Consider the following 26,397-nt stretch of genomic DNA (forward strand, 5'->3'; position numbering starts at 1 on the left):
CAAAAAGTGTTTTGAACCAAATACCACATAATACCCCAAAGTCCTCAAAGCGCACATAACCGTGTGCAATATTCCTTTGCTCAATACAATCCCTAAGCCAAACCAACTAAAGGAACACCGTTATTGCTTTCAAGCTTATGTTTATGATGATTCCATTGTGCAAAACTCGATGTGAGTTTCATCTCAGCATCACAATCGACTTTCATTATGAGTGTTTATCATGCATTAATTCAATATACTGAACAACAATATACTTAGTTGTGCATCACTTACCATCTCACTGGTGCGACAAATGAATGGCATGTGATTTGTTCAGATTAACTGAGCAGTTATTTATGCACAGACTGTAATTATTTGCAGTTCTCCAGTCATTTAATGAAGAAGTTCAGAGTGTTTTGTGGCCAGCCTTGTGAACTGGGTTTGGAAAAGATGTGTTTTGGTCCAGGGTGGGTCAGTAGTGTATCCTGGAACAGGCTGTGTATTGACAGTATTGATTTCTACATATTTTTTGTATTATTTATTCATTAAAACATTTAGAGCAGTATATTTTAATGCACTATTTTCATAGTTTTTCTTACATATTTGTATAATGGTCATGTTTATCAATTATTCCATATAGAAAATATAATTAATTAATGTGTAAGTAGTATCTCTCTCTCTCTCTATATATATATATATATATAAAGTAGCAAATTACTTAATAATCATATTAGTTCTTAGTAACATTTTCTTTTATTTGTTTATGTATTTATTTATTTTAATGATATTATTAATTTGATTACACTTTTTTATTTTTGTAATATTATTAAATATCTTAAGTACCAATGCATGTATTACATTTATTATATGTCAACTGTTATGGCCCTGTTAGTATTTTTTAAAGTAACAAATCAATTGAATAAAAATTAAGAAGTAATCTTATGACTCAAATTGGTTTAATTTATTCATTTATTTTAATATTATTAGTAATATTTTATACAATTAGAACTTTATTAAATATATTTTACAGACCAATGCTTTTATTATATTTACTATATTTGTTGTACATTTGCTTTTTTTTTTTTTTTTTTGGCTAACACAAACACCTTCCCATAAGCAGGAATGAAGAATATTCCCAATAAGAGGCCTGTGAGTCATTAAAAATACATTTACACAGCGGAGCAGAGGAAGCCATCATCCCTCCATATGGAAATACAATGAGAAATGAACTGAGAAATGGCTTCATCCCAGAATTATGAAGCCATAATTACACCGTTCAGGGCTTCTCCAGTACACAGATTCTGACATAAGCTGCACATGGAAAATTGAATCCTTTTAATTCAGCTAGAGCTTATTGTGTTATGTCATTGTGATATAACTTATTATAGATTTATAATTATTCACTGTTTCATTTTTTGTACATATATTGATAGGTATACTATTAAGTTGCATTAACATTGCCACATTTTATTACTGTCATTTTAAAAATTCTTCAGTTGCTATTTTATATTATATTTTATTACCATTTGTATTTTTTCTTTCCTTTTTTGGCATCTTTTACAATTTGCATTTGTACCGAATTTGTTCATGTCCGCCAGAAATTTTCAATTAGAAAGTACAGTCATGTGCAAAAGTTTGAGCGCCACTGGTCAAATGACCACGTATTGTTGGTTTTCAAAGTGAAATGAAATTTGACATTTTAATGCACAGTTACTGCTTTGTTTGCTGAAGTTTGCGTATTGGGAAAAATCATAAATTAATCATAAAATGTAGCCTGTGCAAAAGTTATGGCACTATGTGTGTATATATATATATATATATATATATATATATATATATATATATATATATATATATATATATAACTAGCAGATTGTACAAAAACCATCTTACAGAAAAGTGCCGTGTTTGTTTGTTCCCTGTAGAGAATCCTTTTCAGCAAAACATGCAATTTGACCGGTAGTACCTTTGCTATTAGAATGGGCTTTTTGTCTAGAGGCCGGTCATTAAAACTCCATTTAACATACGGGGACTTATGGCTCTATATGTAAATGCATGTGAAGTGGGTTATTATTTGCTTTTTCTTGGAACTGTACTGCCAATTTGTCAGCAGGAATGAATGCACTGCTCTAGGAGTCTCTAATGTGCAATCTGTGGATTCTGACGTGGATAGACGAGTAATATAAGCGTTGTTCTGTATGAGTAGAGGATCTACGTGTCACTATATCCAACCCAGGTCTTCCCAGATGCTATTCAAGGCCTACTCCACAGCCGTCACATTGTCACATTAAGCCATTCCGGAACTCTCGGATGATTCTTGTTGCGATCATTAAAAAGCTATTTAATGTCAGACGCAACCCATTCATCCTCATTCATTCACGGCTGAAGGGACGGATTGAATCTCACGCCACTCCTTTTGTTCAAACCATTAGTTCTGATGCGAGCATGTAGTTAATATGGCGTGCTTCGCTGGAGGCACTAAGCTTGCCGCCTTGTAGCAGCGGCAAGCAGGGAGTAATGCGAGGCTCTGTTAAGGGTTCAGCTCACATGATGCATCATGTTTCTTTTATAAGTCATAGTCTCACAAGAACTAATTAGGAAGGAAATGGAGGTAAACATGCCCAAACCAGTCCGTGCACAGTTATGTGATATTCCTTATCTGTGGCACTGTGGATGATAAAGCAGAATTAATTTGTTTGGTCTGAATGTTGCTGTGTGAAAGCAGGAAGTTATCTGGGGCATGAAATTACCTAAAATCAATGTCGTGAGTGTTCGACAAGGTTTGTCGTTAATATGAAAATTGCTTTTGGTTGCGCTACAGCAGGCAATGCCAGCAATACTGATCGGGCCTCAGAGTTAGGAAGGATGAAGCCTCAAATCATGACATGTTCACTCACTTATTAGAAACCCTCACATTGTACTTCTGCTCACTGGCCACTTTATTAGAAACACCCACCTTGTGCTTCCACTAACTGGCCACTTTATTAGAAACACCAACCTTGTACGTCCACTCTCTGGCCACTTTATTAGAAACACCCACCTTGTACGTCCACTCACTGGCCACTTTATTAGAAACACCCACCTTGTGCTTCCACTCACTGGCCACTTTATTAGAAACACCCACCTTGTACGTCCATTCTCTGGCCACTTTATTAGAAACACCCACCTTGTGCTTCCACTCACTGGCCACTTTATTAGAAACCCCCACCTTGTACGTCCACTCTCTGGCCACTTTATTAGAAACACCCACCTTGTGCTTCCACTCACTGGCCACTTTATTAGAAACACCCACCTTGTACGTCCACTCTCTGGCCACTTTATTAGAAACACCCACCTTGTGCTTCCACTCTCTGGCCACTTTATTAGAAACACCCACCTTGTGCTTCCACTTACTGGCCACTTTATTAGAAACACCCACCTTGTACGTCCACTCACTGGCCACTTTATTAGAAACACCCACCTTGTGCTTCCACTCACTGGCCACTTTATTAGAAACACCCACCTTGTACGTCCACTCTCTGGCCACTTTATTAGAAACACCCACCTTGTACGTCCACTCTCTGGCCACTTTATTAGAAACACCCTCCTTGTACGTCCACTCTCTGGCCACTTTATTAGAAACACCTACCTTGTACGTCCACTCTCTGGCCACTTTATTAGAAACACCCACTTTGTACGTCCACTCACTGGCCACTTTATTAGAAACACCCACCTTGTACGTCCACTCTCTGGCCACTTTATTAGAAACACCCTCCTTGTACGTCCACTCTCTGGCCACTTTATTAGAAACACCCACCTTGTACGTCCACTCTCTGGCCACTTTATTAGAAACACCCTCCTTGTACGTCCACTCTCTGGCCACTTTATTAGAAACACCTACCTTGTACGTCCACTCTCTGGCCACTTTATTAGAAACACCCACTTTGTACGTCCACTCACTGGCCACTTTATTAGAAACACCCACCTTGTGCTTCCACTCACTGGCCACTTTATTAGAAACACCCACCTTGTGCTTCCACTCACTGGCCACTTTATTAGAAACACCCACCTTGTACGTCCACTCTCTGGCCACTTTATTAGAAATGCCCATCTTAGAAACGTCCACTTGCTGGACCCTTTTAGAAACATCCACCAAGTTGCAAGTACAACGGAGGTGCTTCTAACAAGGTGGCCAGAGTTTCTCAGTACACGCCTTTCTGTTCATCCACAGATCGCCAGTCCATTTACATCGGCGTCCCGGTGCCGCGAGGCTACCGTCGCAAGCGCAGACGGAGGCGATCATCCATGTCCAGTCGGGATGCAACGGACGTGGAGAGGGGCTCTCGCCATGACCACCATAGGCAACACTACGAGTGTGATGACAGGGACCGCTACGACCTGGAGGCCGGAAGTCTCGACCAACCAGATCACGGCCTTCCGCCCGAGATCAGCAGAACCAGTGAGTGGCCTCTTCCTTCAGAGACTGGATGCGGTTAATGTTGACCATCCAAGACATATTTGGTGTTTGCAGCTTACTTCTTTAGTTTTGTACTGGCGCTACAAAGCTAACATAGCTGATAAATAATGGAAGCTGAGTTACAAGCGACAAGCCTAAATCACCATTCTCTTTTCTTCATCTGTTTGGAGGTGTTCAGTTATCTCTAACAGATGTACCTATGTGGTTCTGGCACTGTATAAGACGCTGTAATCTATAAACATGGACAAAATGAAAGACAGAACAAGGAATCAAGGTGGCTGCTAACACTGCTTTTAGCAATTAAGCACATAAGCAAGTGTATTTAAGATATGTACAGCTGCACTATGTCAGACTCTTTAAATGGAAAGAAGTAGCATTGCTGAGTCTGGATGTAAAAACAGGCTAAAATATGATGTGCATGAACTGCAAGTTGCCAAAAAAGCCCCCCCACACACTAATACATAGTATCTAAGCCACTTACCTTCCTGAGTATAAACTAAAGAAGCAAAGTTCAGACACCAGACATGTCATTGCATTACATGACCATCCTCCAATCCCATAGAAAACAAGCTGGTTTTGTTACTGTGCGTTTAAGACTGACATATGTAACTGAGCTCTCTTTTGATTAGCTGCCTTTCATTGTACCTCCTTCAGAAAGCAAATCATAATGAAACACTTTATAGCTTCAGTGTAAACAGGTATGTCTAAACTGCTGTAGGTGTATATCTGTGAAGTCATGTGCAAGTTTCAGTCCTCTTGGTCAAATTGCACGTTTTGTTGATTTTCTAAATTTTAGAGCACAATTTCTATTTGTACATGGAACTTAAAAAAGTAAAAAATGAATGATAAAATATGCCATTACTTTTTCACAGGCCACATTTTGTATTTTATTTTGTTTTCCAATAGGTTAAATAATTGTGCATTAAACTGAGTAGAATTCTCCGTAGACGACGTGACTTATCTTCACAAAATTACCAAAATGTCATTTGACCAGGGGCGCACAAACTTTTGCATGCAACTGCAAAAAGGGTTTACGACATTACAACAACAATGAATTCAAAATGGGTTCTCTATGCTTCCCTCCACTGATTCGCACCATGCTGGGTTCGCCTAAAGGCCTAAACAAAGGAACACTGTACACTTTAAGGCACAATTGGTAATTGGCAAAGAACTTTACTGTATACTAAAGATTTGAAGGTGGGCAGCTTTACATTACGTCTCCAGGCTGGCACGTTTTAGAATATTATTTTTACAAATGCAAATCTCGTATCCCACTTTGAGCCACAATACCACATGTTTTTAGTCTATTATTAACAGCATGCAAATATTTTAAGGATTATTTAAGGATTAAATTTGGAATCACTTATTAAAAATTATTGTAATTTTGTTCAGTAATAATTAGTGGTGCCAAAGTTAAGCAATAAGTATTAATTAATGAGCTAACTTCCTAACAACAATGAAACCATCCGTAGATCCAGGCTGAAGCCCAGCTGCAGGACACTGTTGCTGACTCCACGACTGTAGTCATCTCATTTAAATACAGATTTTAAATTGTAAGTTTCATAGATAGCTTGGTAACCCTGCTACATAACACCGAGTGCATTTACACACACCTGAAAACTGCAGAAAATTTACATGCACTTGAGTATTCAGGGGAAACTGGGTCTACATGAGTCAGACAACAATCAGATTTCTGCTTTGCGACCGGCCAATAAACTCACAGAAGAAGACGTGATGTAAACGTAACGTAAAACTCACACTGAAGATATGAACATACATCATGTAGATGATGAGGAAAATGTATATCCTTCATTTCGTCAAGGATGTATTTGGTCTCAGCGTCACTCCAAATGTGTTTTCTTGCGTCTCACAGTGACACTGCTTGCTTATTTCCGGTACTGCTGCCTGTTCCGCACATGCACAGACTCAGAAATCCGAAAGAAATCAGAGTAAGAGTCTCCCTGCACTGGGAAATCTGATTACTGAACTAAAATCCAGCCCTCTTTATCAGATTCCTTAACCGGATTTCTAGACCTTAACTCGGATCTAAGAAATTGGAGCATGTTGTTTACAGGAGTTTTTTAGTTATCAGATGTAGAAATGGTAGAAATAAGAATTATGATCGGATTATTGATACAACCATGAAGTAAACATGTGAATATCACAAGATGTAATGTGCTGCCATGACACATTTTGTTCAGTAGTAGAATAACGTTGCTTCCAGCTACTGCTTTGGTAAATTTGTTTATCACCTCAGTACATCGAGTCTACGTAAGTATGTAAGCAAAACATAGTGGTGATGCTGGCGATATCAGTAATGTCAGTACATTTTTATCATAACTTCATTCTTTCTCAGTGATTTTAGAGTTGTCTACATCTTCATTCGTCATTCTGGATGCATCTAATGTTTTTTAATATTTTACAGCAGTTTTATTTGCTGAAGTGGTTCTGAGCTACAATGTATCAAGAAAGCATAAAGAACTGCCTAGTATGAGTCGTTTCACCCATCTGTGTTGGTGCTCTGTCCTCTAGGACTGGCTCCTTTCCAGTTAGCTACAAAGTTTTAGCAAGTTCAGTGAGAAGACCATCAATGTGTTGTTCTCTCACTGTATCTGAGATTAATCATGGATGATGTTGCTGAATCAGTAGAGTGTGCCATGATCTGTGAATGAGTCAACAGTGAAAGCTGCAGTAGAAGAGATTTACTCATGTAGTCTGGACTATCTGTCAAACTTCACACCCAGCTCAGCAGATTTACGTTACGTAAGTTAAGTACAAGTTAATGACGCTATGTGGCCAAAAGTATGTTAAAACCTGACCATCACATCTATATGGACTTGTTGGATTTGTTGCTGGAGTTGCCCCCTCTTTGTGGCTTTGTGGCCTCCACCTCTTCTGGAAAAGCTTTCCACAAGATTTCAGAGTGTGGGAATTTGTGCCCTTTCAGGCTCATGATCGATATTCCAGTTCTTTCCAAAAGTGTTATGGAGCTTGCTTTGTGCTTCGTGGACTGGATCTAAGGGGCAGCATGGTGGTGTGGTGGTGCAGTGTGTAGCGCTGTCGCCTCACAGCAAGGGGGGCCTGGGTTCGATTCCCCAGCCGGGCGACCAGGGTCCTCTCTGTGTGGAGTTTGCATGTTCTCCCCGTGTCTGCGTGGGTTTCCTCCAGGTTCTCCTGTTTCCTCCCACAGTCCAAAGATATGCAGTCAGGCCACCTGGACATGCTACATTGCCCCTAAGGGTGAGAGAGTGCGTGCATGCGTGCGCATGTGTGTCTGTCTGCAATGGACTGGTGACCTGTCCAGGGTGTATCCTGTCCTCCACCCGATGACCGCTGGGATAGGCTCCTGACTGACCTCACTGATATAAAGACATATTTCCTCAAAGAGGTAAATCTCACAGTGGCATGGCTCTTTTGTGATAGGCAACATGTAAGCAGAAAATAAAACATGAGGACATTTTCTTCAGTCCCCATTGAAGCGGTGCTCAATGTAATTGATTGCTGCTGGCCTGCTCTCCGAAAAGTGTGACTGTAGTTCGCTTCATGAGTGAACGCTGCTCTCCCAGCAGGCACATTCATTTGCACAGAGACCAGGGTCTACGAGTGAACTCTGTGCTGATGAATTGTGTACATTGTGGCCTATTTAATTCTCCTATATGTGTGTAGCAGGGAGTTGCTTTTCTACAGTTGCAGTTTTTATAGACAAGTTGTTCATTTTTCAGAAGATATCTCTGAGGAGATGACATACAAGATCATTTGTTGCATAAGGAAGAGGAAAGTAAAAGGGAAAGGTGAAAAAAAGGAGTTTCCAAAACTGGAGTTCAAAAATTATTACAATACATAGAGATATTGAGGAACCTAACAACCATGCAAGACCTAGTAGACCACCAAAAGCATCCCCATCGCATAAACACTCCTTACAGTTTTGACTTTTTAAAGACAGGAGAATATCAAGCTGTCACTAGTTGTCACATTTGAACTGTTGCCCTAGTGTCTTACCACTGGAGATCTTGAGTACTGATCTCATCTCCATGGTTATTGCACTCAACTTTCTGATTGCCATGCTTTCTACTTCCTACCTGTTTGAGTTCTAAAGCCTTACAAACTTTTGCCCTGTCCAGCAATTCTGGGTTGTGTCATGGTTTTGTTTTGACTCCGATCTGTTTTAGACTTTTGTTCCTTTGGTTTTGTCTGCCCTGATCTGTTTTGGTTTTTCTGTCTTGTTTTGCATGGTTCTCGTTTTTCAGTCTTGCCCTTTTTACATTTTTAATAAATCTCTGCGCACGGGTCCCTGTCTGCCTGAATCCTGAGTTTTACAGAAGACTTTTCCATTCAGTGTAGATCCTCTGGTTGCATAAGCATCAGCCAATCTTTGACTCCTATGAGCAACGGCTCAGGAGCCTTGCCAGTGCAGTTGAGCAGCTAGGAGAAATAATGTGGAAGTCTTCTACATTAGGACTCTACACTACATGACACTACAGCCTCTTCACCAATGCTGAATTTGGAGTCTGCAAGACTCGGTTAGCCACTTCATATAAGTGAGATGGCACCCCTGGCTTGTGTAAGGGCTTTTTTGCCACAGTCCATCATTGCTTTCAAAAGTGAGCTGGCAGCTTTCTCCTCTGACTGTGCCAAAAAAGGATTTGTTCTTTCACTCTTGACTGGGAAAGTGCTGAAATGGGCCATTTGACATGGCAGTTTGGAGCGAGCCGGCTACAACAGCCCAGTTTTTTTTTTGTTTTTGATGGGCAGCTTAAAGCCATGTGAGCATCTGTTACAACTAAAACAATGCAAATGAATATGCATTTGTCTTTCAAACACTTGCTGCGGAACTGGAACAACCAAACCCTGAACCTTAGAATTAGGATATATTCATCCTTCAACTTGTCCCGAGGCTGCTGGATTCCTGCTGCTTTTTTGTGGTGGGTTAAGTCCTGTATCAATTATATGGAGCTTAATACCATCTCCTTTTGGAATCAGTGCTACTTGCCCTTCATTCCAGCAGCCTTAGAGCTGGTCTGGGCTTTTACCAAATGAGACCACCACAGTGCCTAAAATGTCATCAAATCAGAGAGGGTGATGAGGTGCTTTAATGAGGTGCTTCAACACATGTTGGACAGATGAGTTCTAGTATATATTGACACCTTTCTTGGGTTTTTTTTGGGGCGCTCAAACAGTTGTTTTGTCAAATTGAAAAAATTCTATTTCCATAAATCTACCGCAAAATTCCTGGCCTACATTCCTGATCCAAAAGGAGGATGCCAATGTTAGAGAGGCCAGAGAATAGCTCCATCCATATGGAGTTAAAGAACTAAACTTTTTAGATATCACAAATTTTTATCTTACATCTCTTCTATGGGGCAAACCTCATATCCCCCAATGGTACACAGCACCAAAAAAGGCTTTCACCACCCTCAAAGAACATTTCTCAACATTCCCCATTCTCAGACACTCTGACCCCAACCTGCTTGTGGTATTAGAACTTCCGACACAGTGCCATTCACAAAACTTCCTACGGCCATGGAAAGAGCCAAGACCTCCCGGAGGAAATTGTGTCAGATAGAGGTACCCTGTTCACAGTTGCCAGTTTGGAAAGCATTTTGTAATCAAATGAACATCATCAGACTCCCCTCAGGGCATCACCCATTGTCAAATGTCCAAGCCAAACAGTTCAACCAGGAAATTAAACAGTTCCTCCTAATGCAGCAGGAACCAAACACCCTGGGCCACATTCTTAGAGAATTTGCTAATTAGTGCTTCCACAAATCTCATTCTTTTCCATTGTCAAGTGGTATAGTACAAGACACCACTCTTCTCCAAGTCAGGGCACATGCCAGCTTGTGGAGAAGTGGTTGAGGAGGTGTCAGGGAGCCAGCTGAGGACATACTGTACCACTCATTGATTACTAATATACTGATTTGTTGCACAGCTTTCCCTGGGGAGGTGGGGATGGGGGCACATGCAGAAATGGCTTGGCTTTAGGAGCAGTCAAGTTCAGCACTCAAGTAATTTGTTTTATCTTTAAAAGAAAATCTACATGCATGAACCCACAGCAGTTAACAGGCTAACAGGATCCTCCAGTAATATTCCTGTATATATAATATAAACTATTACTGGAGCAAAGTAAAACACCTCAAATGGAATAAATGTAAATGTTTGTCACAAGCTGTAAAGGTCAGTGCGTATCTTAGGGCTGACTTAAGTTGTATTAAGCCAGTGTGAAAGTACACTGTGACATAAATGATATATTAGCATAGCAGTGATAATAAAGGCTAATAAAGGCCACTTATAAAATGAATGTTACACTGATCTAGATTATATGACAAAATGTATTAAAAACTAATAAAGATTAGGAAATGTATTAAAATACTTGACTATCCCAGGCTCTATTTTATGCTCATACAATACACAAATGTATACTTCATTAGAGTAATGCCTGTATTTAACAATGAAACAGGAGTAGACAATCATTTCACAAATGCTTAAATGTTAAGTGACCCTTATTAGTCCCATGATGGGGAAATTTCACCTCTGCAATCTAACCCATTCATGCAGTGAAACACCACATATACACTATTGAACAAACACACTAGGGGGCAGTGAGCACACTTGTGAGTGTGGGCAGCCCTATCCGCAGCACCTGGGGAGCAGTTGGAGGTTAGGTGTCTTGCTCAAGGGCGCCTCATTCACAGACTGTCAGCTCAGAAGATCGAACCGGTGACAAGGCTGGTTTCTTAACCTCCTGCCCACGATTCCAACATCTCACAAAGAGTAGTTGGTGATTAAGAAGCAACAGCTCAGAAGCAAAGGCTACAATTAAGACAGATGAACTGATCTTCTCTTTTAGCATGCAAAATGTTTTTAAAAACTGACAACACAAATGTTTCTAAGACTTGACAAATCTCGGTAACTCAAAACGTCAAAACATGGAGGGCCGTGCACCCATTCCCCAGGCCCTAAGGACAGCTGTGCGAGAGGGCAGGAAGTCAGGGCCAAAACCCCGAACACCACTGAGGGATGTGAGTGACGACGGGAGGAACACGTCAGTTGCCATAGAGGGGGGAGCGATGACAACAGCCACGAGAAGCGAGAAAGCAGGACACGAGTCCCAAACATAATTAATGCCTTTTTGATGTATGGAGCTGTAAATGATTCTAAAATACTTGAGAAAGCTGTACTGAGAATGAAAATTAATATCCTGAATGCCTCATATATAAAATGTTGTGACCAAATTTACTGATCACATAGCTAATCATAGTTCTTTTATGTCAATACATTAACTATAAAAGAAATTGTCTATAAATACATAATTAAAAGTCCTCATGTAATAATGCTACTATTGCGTTTTTTGTTATAACATCTACTATTGTCCTTATCAATACAAACATAACCACTCCAAACTATTTAAGTGTATTAGGCCTACATTTAGCCTTTGTAAAAGGAATGTAATGAACTAGTTAACCAGTTTTTAATGTTGTTCTATCTGGTTTAGGAACACTACGTTGGTTTGAAATGCAAGAACAGGAACTTGTGGGTCCTCAACCTCAAACATAGTCCCAATTTTTAAACCATTCTTCTAATCGGCGATGCCATCTATGTCTTAGATGGAAAGTCTGTTGTACCACCCAGTTGAGGGCTGTGAGTTGAGTATTTCTGCTACAGAGTAATAATCAAAAATCCAATTTTTTGGCCCTGCACCAGCTGGACGTCATCATATTGGCTCGTTTTCAGCAGCAGGACACATTCTCCTTTGCTGCTATGCTTTGAAAGGCACTGGCTTCTGTCTCAGTAACTCTCCACAGCTCCCTCCCCACCCCGAGCTTGGCACCTCACTCAGCTCTGAGGGTTAGAGTCCCTTTACCAGGGCTTGTGCTGGGCTTTATAAGGAGGGATGTCTGGTTCGCAGGTACAGCTGCTCTTTGATGATGTGCCAGTTCCCACAGTTCAGCCGAGACACCATCTACAAACTGACGCTTTATGTTGTGCATCCCACTTAGAACAGAAGACTCTCTGCTCTTTGGTTATGTTTACTAATGTCATAACATAGTGTCATGTCATAACAGCCCTAGTATCTTTTCATATTGCCATAGTACCAGTCAAATGCCTGGATAGAGCTGATTGGTGATTGCATGTATACAGTGTACTGAGTAGTATTTCATAATTTTGATGTCTTCAATATAGAATGACAAGCAGTGACTGTTAGATCTTGGCCAGTGTGGGCCATAAAAGTCAAAACATTTCAAAATGAGGTTAAACTGCTAGCAACTCTGTGACCCTAGTGATATGATAACACTAAGCTAAAGGTGATTCACATGATTTTGGACCACTCCAGATTGGAAACAGATATTTGAAGTTTGTAAAATATATTCCATGTTTTTGTTTAAAGCATGAAATGGACACTAAAATATATCTGACTTTGTAAGTAACACTTTTAGGCTACATGAACACAGCAGGTAAAAGTGGCCCAAATCTTATTTTCTCACCACATCCATTTTTCTGTTTATCTGTTAACATTATCTTTTAAATCGGACCTGTATGCACCTTTAATCTGAACAGATCAGCTCCTAAAACCCACACGCTTCACGTGGCTCCTCCAGAGGTAAGCAGTCATGACGGCCAGCGAACGCCTTTCGCTCCCGGAGCTTCAGTTTCGTCTTCGCCAGCATCACAGGAGCGAGTATGAAGTTCCAGTGGTTGACAGCTGGACTCATCACCCACAACATGTCCGAGTTCGCCGTAAAAATAGCACATTGTTTGGTCACAGCCTCTTCTTTGGTTCGTGTCCTCAGATTCTTTAAACGGTTTTTGGTGCTGCTGTCTTGACCTCCTCTGGCCAGCTGGTTTAGTTCGAAACCTCTTCGAATACGGAGCAGTTGCAATAAGTCTCTACTAATTTTTTGGTACAGAAACATCAACCTAAATGTTTGAGTCTCAGCAGCCTGAAATTATGGCGAATCTCGAGTTGGATTGACGTAAAAGTCGCATGAAATCTGATCTGGCTGTTCAGACCGAGTCGCATCGCTGCAGATCGGATACGGATCGGATTTCAGTACCACATATGAAAGAGTCTCAAATTAGAATTGAAAATGTCAGATTCAGTGCATTTTTTGCTGTTCACACTGAAACACAGACACACATCTGGGCCACTTTTACCTGCTGCCTTCGTTTTCCTGTTCTAACAACTGCATAAAACCTGTTTAACCTGTAGCCTGTACATTTACACTTATGGCATTTGGTAGATGGTCTTATCCAAAGCGGCTTATATCTTACATAGGTAGTGTTAGGAGTTTCCCCAAAGACTTTTACTGGTATAGCGTAGGGTGTTTGCCTAGGCGGGAAACCTCAGCCTGCAACATCGAGAGCAGAAACCCACTATACCAACCCCTATTTGCAATTGTATTCTAAGATAGTGACATATCTTGTTTTCCATAAAATAAGCCCTAATAATTGAAAACATGGGTGAAAATGTGATTAGTTACCTCTGTCACTAATTGTGTTGGTGGCGTAAGGCCTTGAGTTCAACTCCTGACGTCCTAACGAAGAACGTTAACTTGGCAGTCTGTACCTAAATACCATGGAGAAAAACACTTGCTTTGAACGGTGAACTAAACCAAGTTGACTTGCCTTTAACAGTAGAATTATACAGGACTCTGTTGTAAAAGCATTATCGTTCCTGCTGAACACGAGTGAAGTTACTACAAGTGAAGTGCTAGCAACACACACTACTCTGCTCTGTGGATTCGGTTGATGACTCCATTCATTTCAACTCTGACATGCTGAATGAATCCACAAAGGCAGATTTAACTATCGGTGTAAATTAGAATAATAGATAAGTTAATTACAGCTAAATTGCAACAGATCATAGTACAATTGATCATACTGCAACAGTTTCCTGCCCCCTTTTTGGCACCATAATCATCAGCCTACACTGATTATATGAAGCTCATGTTCATGTTAGGGATCTCTACCATCAGAAATACATTTTTAACTGCAGAAAAATAGAGGAAATCATTTGTGGGCATTGTAAATGTGACAGGTTCTGTTAAGACTCTGGGCCTAAAGGGTACACAGCTAAATGGACATGGTAATTGTACACCAGAGAAATTAGTGATCAATGCTTGTGTTTGTAATGTATGGACACAATGAGAGATTTGGTTTTATTCATTGGTTTTTTTTTTTGGTAATTACAGAAAATGCTGACATTTCTATTTAACACTGTTGAGCAAAGTAAGCCAAATGAGCCATTTCTGTAGTCAGTGGATTTTGACTGTTGTTAATCTTTTTCCACGGCAAGGAGGAAAGTCAGCAGAATGGTCTTTATTCGAAGTGCTCTGTGCTTCTGCACCCAGTCTGAGAATAGTTCTAGCATACAGAATTTCATGCTTTGTCTTTCCTGCAGAAATATATATGCATTGGTACATCTCATAAAGCTGTTTTCACACCGATTGAAAGTGGATGCCACTCTCCCATAAAACTAGCCTTTCAAACAGCAAAAGGAACTACCAGACGTGCCTACAGCTCCTCTTTTGGCCTCACCGAAGCTTTCAACTTTGGGCGCACAAAACTTGATGTGACCCTGTGTTGCTGTAATGTCTTGACTTAAGCACACCGAATGTGGAAAATTCGCTGCTGTGCTTTCAAACACGTTATTTTCAACAAGATGAATTTTGAATATGCAAAGCTCAGCGGCGAATTTTCCACATTTAGTGTGCTTAAGTCAAGACAATAGACAGCTCCGTTGCAAACACATACAGGCAAATACTATATTCTATTGTAAGTCAGGAAACCTTGAGGTAGATACATCTGCTAGGCATGTGATCAGTCATTGGTAAGCTCAGTCATAGGAAATAACTAAAACTTAAAAAACGAATAAAATAAACCCCAAAACCTACAAGGAAACACAAGGCCTCTTTCACGTACAGGGACACAGTTAGGGACAGTTGAGAAGGATATACAAAGTAAATCTCCTCTTGGTGTTATTGAAGTGTTAACGCCTGCTGCAATTTAGCAACTCTTCCCATACTTAGATTTTTCTGCACTTCCTCTTAGATGTTTGACTTGATCCCAGTACTTAGAAATGTGGCAAAAATAAGCGGAAATAAACGACACCCCTGCCATTTATCCCAGCTTCGCCAATGAAGTGTTTCTCTACTAGCTGGAGAGCATCAAGCAGCCAAAGCTCTCAGTCTAAAATAGCATCATACATGCTTCCTGACCTGTTCTCTCTCAGGAACAGTAATGGGTAATGACTCAAAGAGCGCAGGTAGTCTTCATGGACACAGACAGCCTTCACAACAACACACTGGGCTGAATGCTTTATGCGGAACATCTGTCAAACGGCTAATTTGTTGCTCCCTGAGTCGGAACATGTGAAGGCAGAATCCCGTCCGTGCTGTGAGCTGCTGTTAAAGGGCCCATATTCCACATTTTATTGTTTTAATTCTCCCCCTTGTAAGATTTGTGTGGTTCTGTATCCCAAAACCAGCCATTTACTTTTACATAGCCGCTTTCCAACCTCTCTTTCTCCCTTAGAGTCAAACAGGCTGTTGGCTAATTTGTTTGTTAGAGTGCCTATATGTAAATGACCTCTGTTCTGATTGGCTGCCCTGTGTTGTTCTTTGCCTAGGGCTCAATTGAACATACTGTTTGGTGCACAGAAAGCTGCAGTGGTCTAGTTGCATCCTGTCAGCCATGAGCAGCACAACGTTTAATGGTTATCCCATGTTCTTCCACTCCAATAACTCCGCCACAGACTGTCTGCAGGAACAACACCCCGCATCACTTCAACATGAATGGGTGGAGCTAAATTGCTATAGGCTAAACTGCGTGGATGGTCATGTATAAAAGCCGTTTTACACTGTACAAAGTGCTGGAGATTTTGGCACCAGAAAACATTTTCCATTTTCCATTTTTTTGTTGCCTGCTCAAGGTACCAGCATAACCTAATGGCACTCGTGGGTGTTCTCCTCTGTCTTTGGCAAAACTAGCTATAACCAACTTAGCAAACTCTTCATTCTTCCAGGTGAAGATAAAGCCAGAGAAGATAAATTGCTATTACATCACCAATAAGTGCACCTGAATATAAACCGGCATGGTACATTAATGTGTTAATAGCTTTTTTTATGAGATGTTCACTTAGGCCACATACACTAGTCAGGAAGCTAGTGTTGGCATTATTAGCATATATGCTGGCATCCAGAGAGGCAGAAGTGTTTTTCGCTCAATAAATATAAGCCTTCTTTGATTCTATACATGATTCTGTGTAATTGTAGATATTTTTGTGGGTGCATTAGCAGAACAGTGCAGTACATCTATTGATACCAGCCAATAAGGTAAGCTAACTAGCAAGCAAGATACAAGATACATAATGAGCTAAATACAGCTAAACAATGCAGCTAAATCATTATATGTGGTTATTGTTGTGGTTCCTGATGTCTCTCAAAGAGGTAGTAAATGAAGCACAACTAGAACCGTAAGATCCCTTGGTTCCTGTCCTGAAAAAATCAAGGTTGCTTTTGGGTTCTAGCAGTCTAACAGTTGTGATATTTTGTGTTTTCCTACACAGTTTAAATGATCCTAATCCTAACAAGTGACCAGTGACTGGTTCTAGAAGCAGAAGTCTTCATAAAGACGTGTAAAGCTGTTCTACAGGAAAGTAGCAGTGTCTAATGCTAGCCGATGCTAAGCCAATTCCCACTAGCATTCACAACCCTTACGTTTTAATGATTCTTGAGAGTTTTTCAGCAGGGGTTTGGATGGTACACATAACCATAGCGACGGCTAGAATAATAATATTCCCTTGTAGATTCTTAAGAAAGCCAAATCAATAGATTTGCTCGCTCTCAGTTTCAATCAAATTCAATACCCTTTTATATGAAGCACTTTCCAAACTCAGACCATTGGACAGCATTATGAATAGCCATCCTGGTTAATAACACCATCTTCCCACTAGTAATTACAGTAGGGGAAGAAGAGCTCGTCCACCTCCTAATAATAATGTCTATGTTTGTTCAAAAGTGTCCCCGGCGGCAGAGCGACTGCGCTACATTTTAGGAGAGGATGAAGACGGCATGCCAACGCCCACTCTCTTCACTGAGATGGACACGCTTCAACATGATGGAGAGGAGCTGGAGTGGAGAGAATCAGCCAGGTATGACCACACAAACTTACAAAGCCTCTAACACACACTGATATACTTTATGGACAAAAGTATGTGGACATCCCCAATTATTCAGAGTTATGTTTTTAGCCTCAACGATTGTTAACAGGTGTCCAGCACATATTCCTGCAATCTCCATAAACAAAGACTTGCAGTAGAATGAAGAGCTCAGGGACTTCAAGAGACATGAAACTATCATAGGCAGTTTATGAAGTTTCTGCCCTGCTAGATCTGCCCCAGCTAACTGTAAGTGCTATTATTGTAAAATGGAACCATCTCAGAGCAGCAACAGCTCAGCCACAAAGCGATAGACCACGCAAACTTAGACTTTGCCAAGTGTTGGCTGGAGCGATGTGGACGAACTCTGGCCTGCACAGACCCCTGACCTCAACCCCATTGAACACTCTTGAAAGGAACTGGCTTCACAAATGCTCTTTTGACTGAATGGACACATTTCACAATCTTGTGGAAAGCCTTCCCAGAAGAGTGGAGGCTGTTATAGCCACAAAGGGGAACCAACTCCATGCTAAAGCCCATGGTTTTGGGATGGGATATCCAACAAGCTCATATAGGTGTGATGGTCAGGCATCCACATGTTTTTGGTTTTATAGTGTATATTAAGGGGGACTGATTTTATACTTCTACATGTCTTTCATATGCATCATGGCAATAGGCACCTGTGTTAGGATTAACAGGGGATGCAAGACTGTAAAGTTTGGCCTTGGTTGATTTTTAGAGGGAAAAAAGTTAAGAAATAAAGTTGTATTTTAAATCATCGAATGATAAATAGTAGTAGTTCTAAATCTAAGTGTGTCCAATCTTATCTGCAAAAGGCCGATGTGGCCACAGGTTTTCATTCTCAAAAGCCAGCGTTTGGTCTCTAAATGAAGTAATAAAAACAGTTCATTACACGTATGCTTCGTTAAACTTATGCTTGTGCGAATGTTCTAAAGAGCTGTACAGTTTTTTCTAAATATTTTATGCTCACCATTGAAATGAAGCAAGATTTACACAACCAGAAGTTTCACTTTATACTTACATATTTACAGCTGGGCTAAAAGGTCCATAAACTAAAATATCAAGTGATAAGATTCATTAGAATCTGGTATACATATATTTACATATATACACATTATGATGTGTTCCATATGTATTTTATCTCATATGTATAAGAGATCGTATTGTATCATAGTGCACAAGAATCAGAGATCCTTAATTTTAATCCTTAACCTTAATTTCCAGACTAAACTAGTCATTCAGCGCAGTTCATTTTTGTGGAGATATTTCTGAGGATATTACTTTTTCCAAGAGTTCTATATAGAAACATCACATCAATCATTATTTGAAAAACATCTTTTTTTATATTTAAAGCTTTCATCTTTAATAAATAAAATCCTGATGACAGGATTGTGTATGTAATAATAATAATAATATGTCCCATATGCATTTATATAAGGATCTCTATTTAATAATAATGTTAAGGCCTAAAGCCTTGTAGATCCCTAAAAAGGCAAAAGCTACAGATTTGCTATTTCGAGTTTAATCAAATTCAGTACCTTTTTATGTGCAGCACTTTCCAAACTCAGATCATAATTCAGGCCGCTGTTTTAGAGCACTATGAAAAGATTGCCATCCCGGTTGATAACACCATCTTCCCACTATTAATTACAGTAGGTGAAGAGCTCCTCCTCCTCCTCTTCTCCTTTCACTGTGCTCTTGTTCAGCTCTCTGTGTTCTCCTCAGGTGGGTGAAGTTTGAGGAGAAGGTTGAGGAGGGCGGCGAGCGCTGGAGCAAACCACACGTGTCCACGCTGTCCCTGCACAGCCTGTTCGAGCTGCGCACCTGCCTGCAGACCGGTGTGGTGCTGCTGGACCTGGAGGGATACTCACTGCCACAGATAGTAGGTGAGGAGGGGGATGGACTTACCAGATGGGTTGGGCTGTTTTTTGCTGGAGAAAGTGCAGAGCTGTCTATTAATTCGGCAGATTGGAAGACAATTTTACCACCTATTTGCACCACTTTAAGAAATTGTTTTCCTTTCCACAGCAAAGCATACTTGGTGTCAGAAGTGGGCACTTTCTGTGAATAGAGGTCATTTTAGGCCTCAAAACACTTTAAAAGTGTACATTTTCTTAGGTGTTTTCTGACAAAGTATTAATAAATTAAGTGCTTAACCTTCAGAAAATGTTCATTTCAAGCTGTTAAATCAGATACTGTATGATATATATTTTAGGGAGATGCATAAATAGCATTTAAAAGCCATTTTTTTCTAGCAAGATATATCTATATTCATAAAATGCTTTAAAACATTTTCAAATAAATAATCAAAAAATCAGTTTTCTTGTGTTTATATATATATATATATATATATATATATGTTTGGAGTTTTTCTCTCCAAACTAATGACTATCATTACCAGATTGACACTTCTGATAACATAGTTTACTAAAGTAAATGTTTTAAGACCAAAAAGTCACCAAAAATGATTGAATAACGGGGCTGAAACCTGAGTAATAGGGCTGAAGTGAGTGACTGGGTCAAACATAGAGATTATATTCCCCATTTCATTGGTATTAATGCAGTAAAAACATTTTAAAAATAAAAAAAATCATGAAAGTCTTTGTTTCAAGCCATTTTCATTTAAATTTTCAATTAAAATAACTGGACAAAAAATGAGTAACAGGGTTGTCACACATTGTGTGATAGCAGGAAGACAAGTTACACTATATTGCTAAAAGTATTCGGTCGTCTGGCTTCACACACATATAAATTTGAGTGACATCCCATTCTTAAACCATAGGGTTTAAAATGATGTCTACCCACCCTTTGCAGCTGCAACAGCATCAACTTTCCTGGGAAGGCTTTCCACAAGGGTTAGGAGTGTGTTTATGGGAATTTCTGACCGTTCTTCCAGAAGCGCATTTATGAGTTCAGGCACTGATGTTGAACGAGAAGGCCTGGCTCACAGTCTCCGCTTTAATTCATCCCAGAGGTGTTCTATCAGGTTGAGGTCAGGACTCTGTGCAGGCCAGTCAAGTTCTTCCACACCAAACTGGCTCATCCATGTCTTTATGGACCTGCTTTGTGCACTGGTGTGCAGTCATGTTGGAACAGGAAGGGACCGTCCCCAAACTGTTCCCACAAATTTGGGAGCATGAAATTGTCCAAAATCCTTTCACTGGAACTAAGGGGCCGAGCCCAACTCCTAAAAACAACCCAACACCATGATCCCCCTTCCACCAAACTTTAAACTTGGCACAATACAGTCAGACAAGTACTGTTTTCCTGGTAACCGACAAACCCAGACTCGTTTTTTGGATTGCCACTCCACTGTTCTAGAGAATTCAGCAAAGTGCTGAATTCAGTGGTGCTTTACGCCACTGAATTCAGCACTTTGCATTGCACTTGGTGATGTAAGGCTTGGATCCAGCTGCTCAACCATGGAAACCCATTCCATGAAGCTCTCTACGCTGTTCTTGAGCTGATCTGAAGGCCACATGAAGTTTGGAGGTCTTGACTCTGCAGAAAGTTAGTGACCTCTGTGCACTATACCCCACTCTGTCATTTTATGTGGCCGACCACTTCGTGGCTGAGTTGCTGTCGTTCCCAATCGCTTCCACTTTGTTATAATCCCACTGACAGTTGACTGTGGAATATTTAGTAGTGAGGAAATTTCACGACTGGACTTGTTGCTCAGGTGGCGTCCGATCACGGTACCACGCTGGAATTCACTGAGCTCCAGAGAGCGACTCATTCTTTCACTAATGTCTGTAGAAGCAGTCTGCAGGCCTAGGGGCTCGGCTTTATACACCTGTGGCCATGGAAGTGATTGGAACACCTGAATTCAGTGATTTGGATGGATGAGTGAATACCTTTGGAAATATATTGGCCATTCAGAAGTAGATTTTCCAGAGATAACGTTTAAATTTGGACTTAGCAATCACTCAATACTTCAAATGCGCTAGTGTTACTGAAGTTCCTGGGGATGCTACGCATGAGCTAAGCATATTCCAGGAGTAGCTACTAACACTCTCTACCGCCCCCTTGGCAACAGCACTCTACACTACTCGACTTTCCAATAATTCAGTTCTCTGTTTCTGTCTCACACAGATGACATCATCGAGCGTCAGATTGAGGAGGGCATGATTGGTCCAGAGTTGAGGGATAAGATCAGCTTTGTGTTGCTGAGGAAACATCGGCACCAAACCAAGAAACCCATCCACCGCTCGCTGGCAGACATGGGGAAAGGCAGCTCTGGCGCCCGTAAGTGACCTCTGCCTTTATCGAACTCTGATTATGCCTTTAAGACTTTACCTGACTTGGATGAGGTTGACATAGCCATGCTATATGGCAGTCCTGTCATGAGTTCAGCAATATTACAGTGTCATGTTAGCGTTGGCGCTAATTGTCAGGGCAGATGTGGAAGAACAAGGGGGGTGTTTCTAATAAAATGGCCGTGATGTTTTCTAGTTTGAAGGTTCAAAAACAGCCATTAAGTGCAAATTCTTCTTTATTCAGTGTTATGGAAAAAGAAAAAAGTCCCTCAGTTAATGATAATGTCTGTCTCTCTCTCTCTGTTTTGCAGCCCGGAGTCCGGCTCGCAGCCCTGCGGCCGCCTCCACCTTCAACCGCTCCACAGAGGACCTGCGCAGTAAACAGGCGGGCAGCTATGGACGACTGCGTGAGTGTGTGCCTTACTCTGACTCTACAAGTCCACGGTTAAACCTTAAAAAGCCTCCATTCCCCACTCAACTTACCACAGCATTTAATATGAACAGCTTAATATTAACAAACGTAGTATCAAGGGGTTACAGTGAAAGAAGTAGTACTGAGTGGAAACACAAGGTGGGTGTTTCTTATAAAGTGGCCAGGGGTGGAAGCATAAGGTGGGTGTTTCTAATAAAGTGGCCAGTTAGTGGAAGTACAAGGTGGGTGTTTCTAATAAAGTGGCCAGGGGGTGGAAGCATAAGGTGGGTGTTTCTAATAAAGTGGCCAGTTAGTGGAAGTACAAGGCGGGTGTTTCTAATAAAGTGGCCAGTATTTTTCATTATGTTTCTGTTGTGTTGCAGGTCACGCACAAAGCAGAAGTATGAATGACATCGCAGACACACCGAGCACAGACCAGGTAAGCTGGTTGATATGAGTGAAGTGCATGTTTGTGTCTGTAGATACGCCAAGTTTTCAGTTTTGCGTCCGAGTGAAAGAACATCCCTGCGTTTCATTGCCGAGTCCAGCAATTACCACCAAACTGACATTTACACATACTTTGTTTGGACCTTGACACCAGGTTTACTTTACTGTTGTCATGGTAACCTGGCCCTTTTGTCACACTAATGCATTTGCCAGTCCAGAGCGAGCAAGTTATGAAACGTCTTCCTGCTGTGATTTAGATTTGAGGGGGTATTTTTATTAAAGCACTCAATCTCTTTTCTAATTCATTTAACGATCGCTTCTGATAAGTGTTACTCCACACTGCCTGCTCTAAAAGCCCTGTACAAGTCTTTCATTAGACAAACCTTTTACTTGTACAGTTCTCAGGCTGTCCCATCAGATTTTATGCTGGCTTTGTTCTTAAAGGAGCAATACAAAACTGCCTTGAAAGAAAATCTAATAGAACTTTGCCACAACTGAAGTACTGAAATATTGAAAGTGGCAGTTAAAGCAGTGCAGTGAGAAAGAAGTGGCTGCGCATGCAGTTCATATTACAATATATTATTCAGGCCTATTGATTTGAGTGCTGGTTCTTTGCTTGCTTTGCCAGGTGCATTTTATTCTTTTCCCTGAAGTCCATTTATGATGTTAGGGGTCTTTTTTGTACCAAAATCACAGGCTGTCTTTGTTACTGTGCCTCTAAGGCTGATACATGTAAATGAGCTCTGTTCTGATTGGCTGGCCTGTACTTCACCTCATTCAAAAAAGCCGTCAGTGATTAAAACGCATCTTATAACTTCAGCGCGAATGGGTGGGGTTACACTGCTGGGGGCTCAATAAGCATCACCAAAACAGTGAATTCAGAACAGATTGTTTTGCAGCTTAGGCTAGGTTCACGTTGTTCCAATCCGATTTTTTTGCTCAGATCCGATCTCTCTGACTTGACGGTTCACACTCGTTTAGTGACTCAAATCTGTCATTAATGTGAAGGAATGGCGTCCTGAATTGACCCGCATGAGCTCATCCTACTCAGTAACATCATGTGAATGAATCACGTGGATCATCAGCACAAACTAACGGTCAGAACTGAGAAGATCATTAACTCTGATCAGCTCTCAGCTTCGTTATTAGAGCCAGACGAAGGTGAAAAGCTGAGACGTGTTGCTTTTTCACCATTTACAGGCTTTAACTGCTGTTTGGCGCTGCCGCCAGAGTAACACTGAGCGATGGCACTTGGCAGTGGGGAAAAAAAAAAATACAAGAATTCCGATCTGAGCATCACCTTAAGGTCACATGGCCACGAATCGGATACGTATCCGTATCTAGAAGCACATATGAAAGTGGCTCAGGTCGGATTTGCAAAGATTTGTGTCCACACAGCCCTGAAAACATCGGCTCTGAGCCACATTAGTGCACAAAATCATATTTGTGCCACTTGAACCTGGTAATGTGAACATATGTGAAATATAAGCAGTGTTTCTAAACCACATTAAACTGTTCTGTTTCGAAAAAGAGGAAAATGATAAAGCAGTATGTCATGAGAGGCCGTGCACTACTACGATTTGATCACAGGAAGGGTGTTCTTACCAAAACTCCCTACGCTGTCATAAAATCACACACGGCTTCACGTGGCTTAATGCTTTTTTGAAAATGGCAGGCAAACAGAAAGTATGATAAAATACCCAATTTTATAGAAGATAATTCAAATTATTATTAAGAACAATCAACATAAACAAGTACTGCACCAAGAAATGGAGTTCCTTTAGAGCATGGTATCATAGCCAAGCATGGACTGAATGAGAACATGTGGATGGCCGTTGCTATATTTTACTGACATGTCATGTAAAAACTTTCGCTTTATAAGAATTTTTGGCCACCAAATTACCACCGTGAGTCTTATTTAGCACCAATCCAGCGGCGCCCCTCTTCTAACGCTGGGGCTGAATCTCTGGCTCCCTGCTCCCTACTTAGTGCGCTATGTAGGAGTTTAAATACTGGATCCTGAAGCCCAACAGAGCAAAATATAGCTAAGAAACAGGCATTTGGGACTCAGAAACAGCCACACATGATAAATAATGCTCTGTTTGGCTGTAGAGGATAGAATTTCTAAACTTTCATAGCACACTCTTTAGGGAGCACAGCGCCGTTTGGGATTCAGCCTGGATTTGACGTGACTTCTGACTGAAACAAGAACGTTTGAAACCTGTAATCCATTCACCTGACATTTTTAGACTTTTATGCTGCCATTTTACAGTGAATCATACTGTAAGTACTTAAATTCAAGCCTGTGATATTAATGATGGAGCTGTTTAGGCTGTTGGCTCTTTTAGCCTGCTAGCTAGCTGACCAGCCTGGGTCTAGTTAAGAACATAAATTGCCAGCCCCTCAGTTTAAATAAAAAAAATATTCTAACTTCAAGTGACCCTTATTAGTCCCACAATGGGGAAATGGGGAATGGGGAAACCCATCCGTAAAGTGAAACACCACATACACACTAGGGGGCAGTGAGCACACTTGCCCAGAGCGGTGGGCAGCCCTATCCACAGGTTTGATATACTACATTATTATATTATACACTATATTATATTAAACACTGCACTTCATTAAAACCAATTCCTTGTATCCACACTTACTGTACATTTTATCAGCTCCACTTACTGTATAGCTGCACTCTGTAGTTCTACAGTTACAGACTGTAGTCCATCTGTTTCTCTGATACTCTGTTACCCTGTTCTTCAGTGGTCAGGACCCCCATGGACCCTCACAGAGCAGGTACTATTTGGGTGGTGGATCATTCTCAGCACTGCAGTAACACTGACGTGGTGGTGGTGTGTTAGTGTGTGTTGCACTGGTCTGAGAGCAGACACAGCGGTGCTGCTGGAGTTTTTAAACACCTCAGTGTCACTGCTGGACTGAGAACAGTCCCCCAACCAAAAACATCCAGCCAACAGCGTCAGTTACATCTCAGGCACTGTTAACAAGAACTTGGGCCTAGATCAGCACGTTTGCTCTAGGAGATGTGCTAATAGGACCTAGTTTGGCTGAATATGCTTGGTCCACTCTGATGTGGCCTTGCGTCTGGGTCACTATTGATCAACCACCGAGGGGAAACGTGTCTCCCTGCCTCGTCCTCGTGCCTCTCTCTCACATGCCCACAGCAGCAGGAAGTTCTTTCTCTGATGAAGTGGTGCTGCAGTGATTTTTATCCCTGCTTTCATAACCATGGGAAATGCAATAGTTAAAAGGGAAAGTCCACCCACTTTTCAAAATTTTATGCATAGTTGAGAGGTAGTGATGTAAACAGACATACAGGAGTAGTTTGATGTGAAATGTTTTAATTCTAAAGAAGAACACAGTTCAGATTTCTTTACAGTGGTGGTGATGGAAACCAGGGGTCACAAAAGCTGTACAACACAAATATAGCCATTTTATTTACTATCTAAAACCAGAGAACCTGCACGTTTTCTGATTTAAGAGTTCTGAGGGCGTTTGGACGTGCTAAACTGCCCCTAGGTGTGAGTGTGAGAGTGAATGTGTCTGTCTGTCTGTCTGCCCTGTGATGGCCTGGCGACCTGTCCAGGGTGTTACCTGCCTTCCGCCCGATGACAGCTGGGATAGGCTCCAGCAGCCCCCGCGACCCAGAAGGAGAGGC

General features: G+C 41.0%; 1 protein-coding gene across 1 annotated transcript in view; it reads left to right on the forward strand.

Annotated features, from left to right (window-relative positions):
• Nucleotides 1–26,397, forward strand: part of slc4a5a (solute carrier family 4 member 5a) — an 82,242-nt gene that overhangs the window by 11,547 nt on the left and 44,298 nt on the right. The window contains exons 3-8 of the mRNA XM_017709715.2: nucleotides 4,190–4,417; nucleotides 17,453–17,585; nucleotides 19,338–19,498; nucleotides 21,705–21,857; nucleotides 22,180–22,275; nucleotides 22,664–22,719. Coding sequence (XP_017565204.1) covers nucleotides 4,190–4,417; nucleotides 17,453–17,585; nucleotides 19,338–19,498; nucleotides 21,705–21,857; nucleotides 22,180–22,275; nucleotides 22,664–22,719 — 827 coding nt within the window. The remainder of the gene's footprint in view (nucleotides 1–4,189; nucleotides 4,418–17,452; nucleotides 17,586–19,337; nucleotides 19,499–21,704; nucleotides 21,858–22,179; nucleotides 22,276–22,663; nucleotides 22,720–26,397) is intronic.

The sequence above is a fragment of the Pygocentrus nattereri genome, chromosome 20 (assembly GCF_015220715.1).
Source record: "Pygocentrus nattereri isolate fPygNat1 chromosome 20, fPygNat1.pri, whole genome shotgun sequence".
Classification (NCBI taxonomy): domain Eukaryota; kingdom Metazoa; phylum Chordata; class Actinopteri; order Characiformes; family Serrasalmidae; genus Pygocentrus; species Pygocentrus nattereri.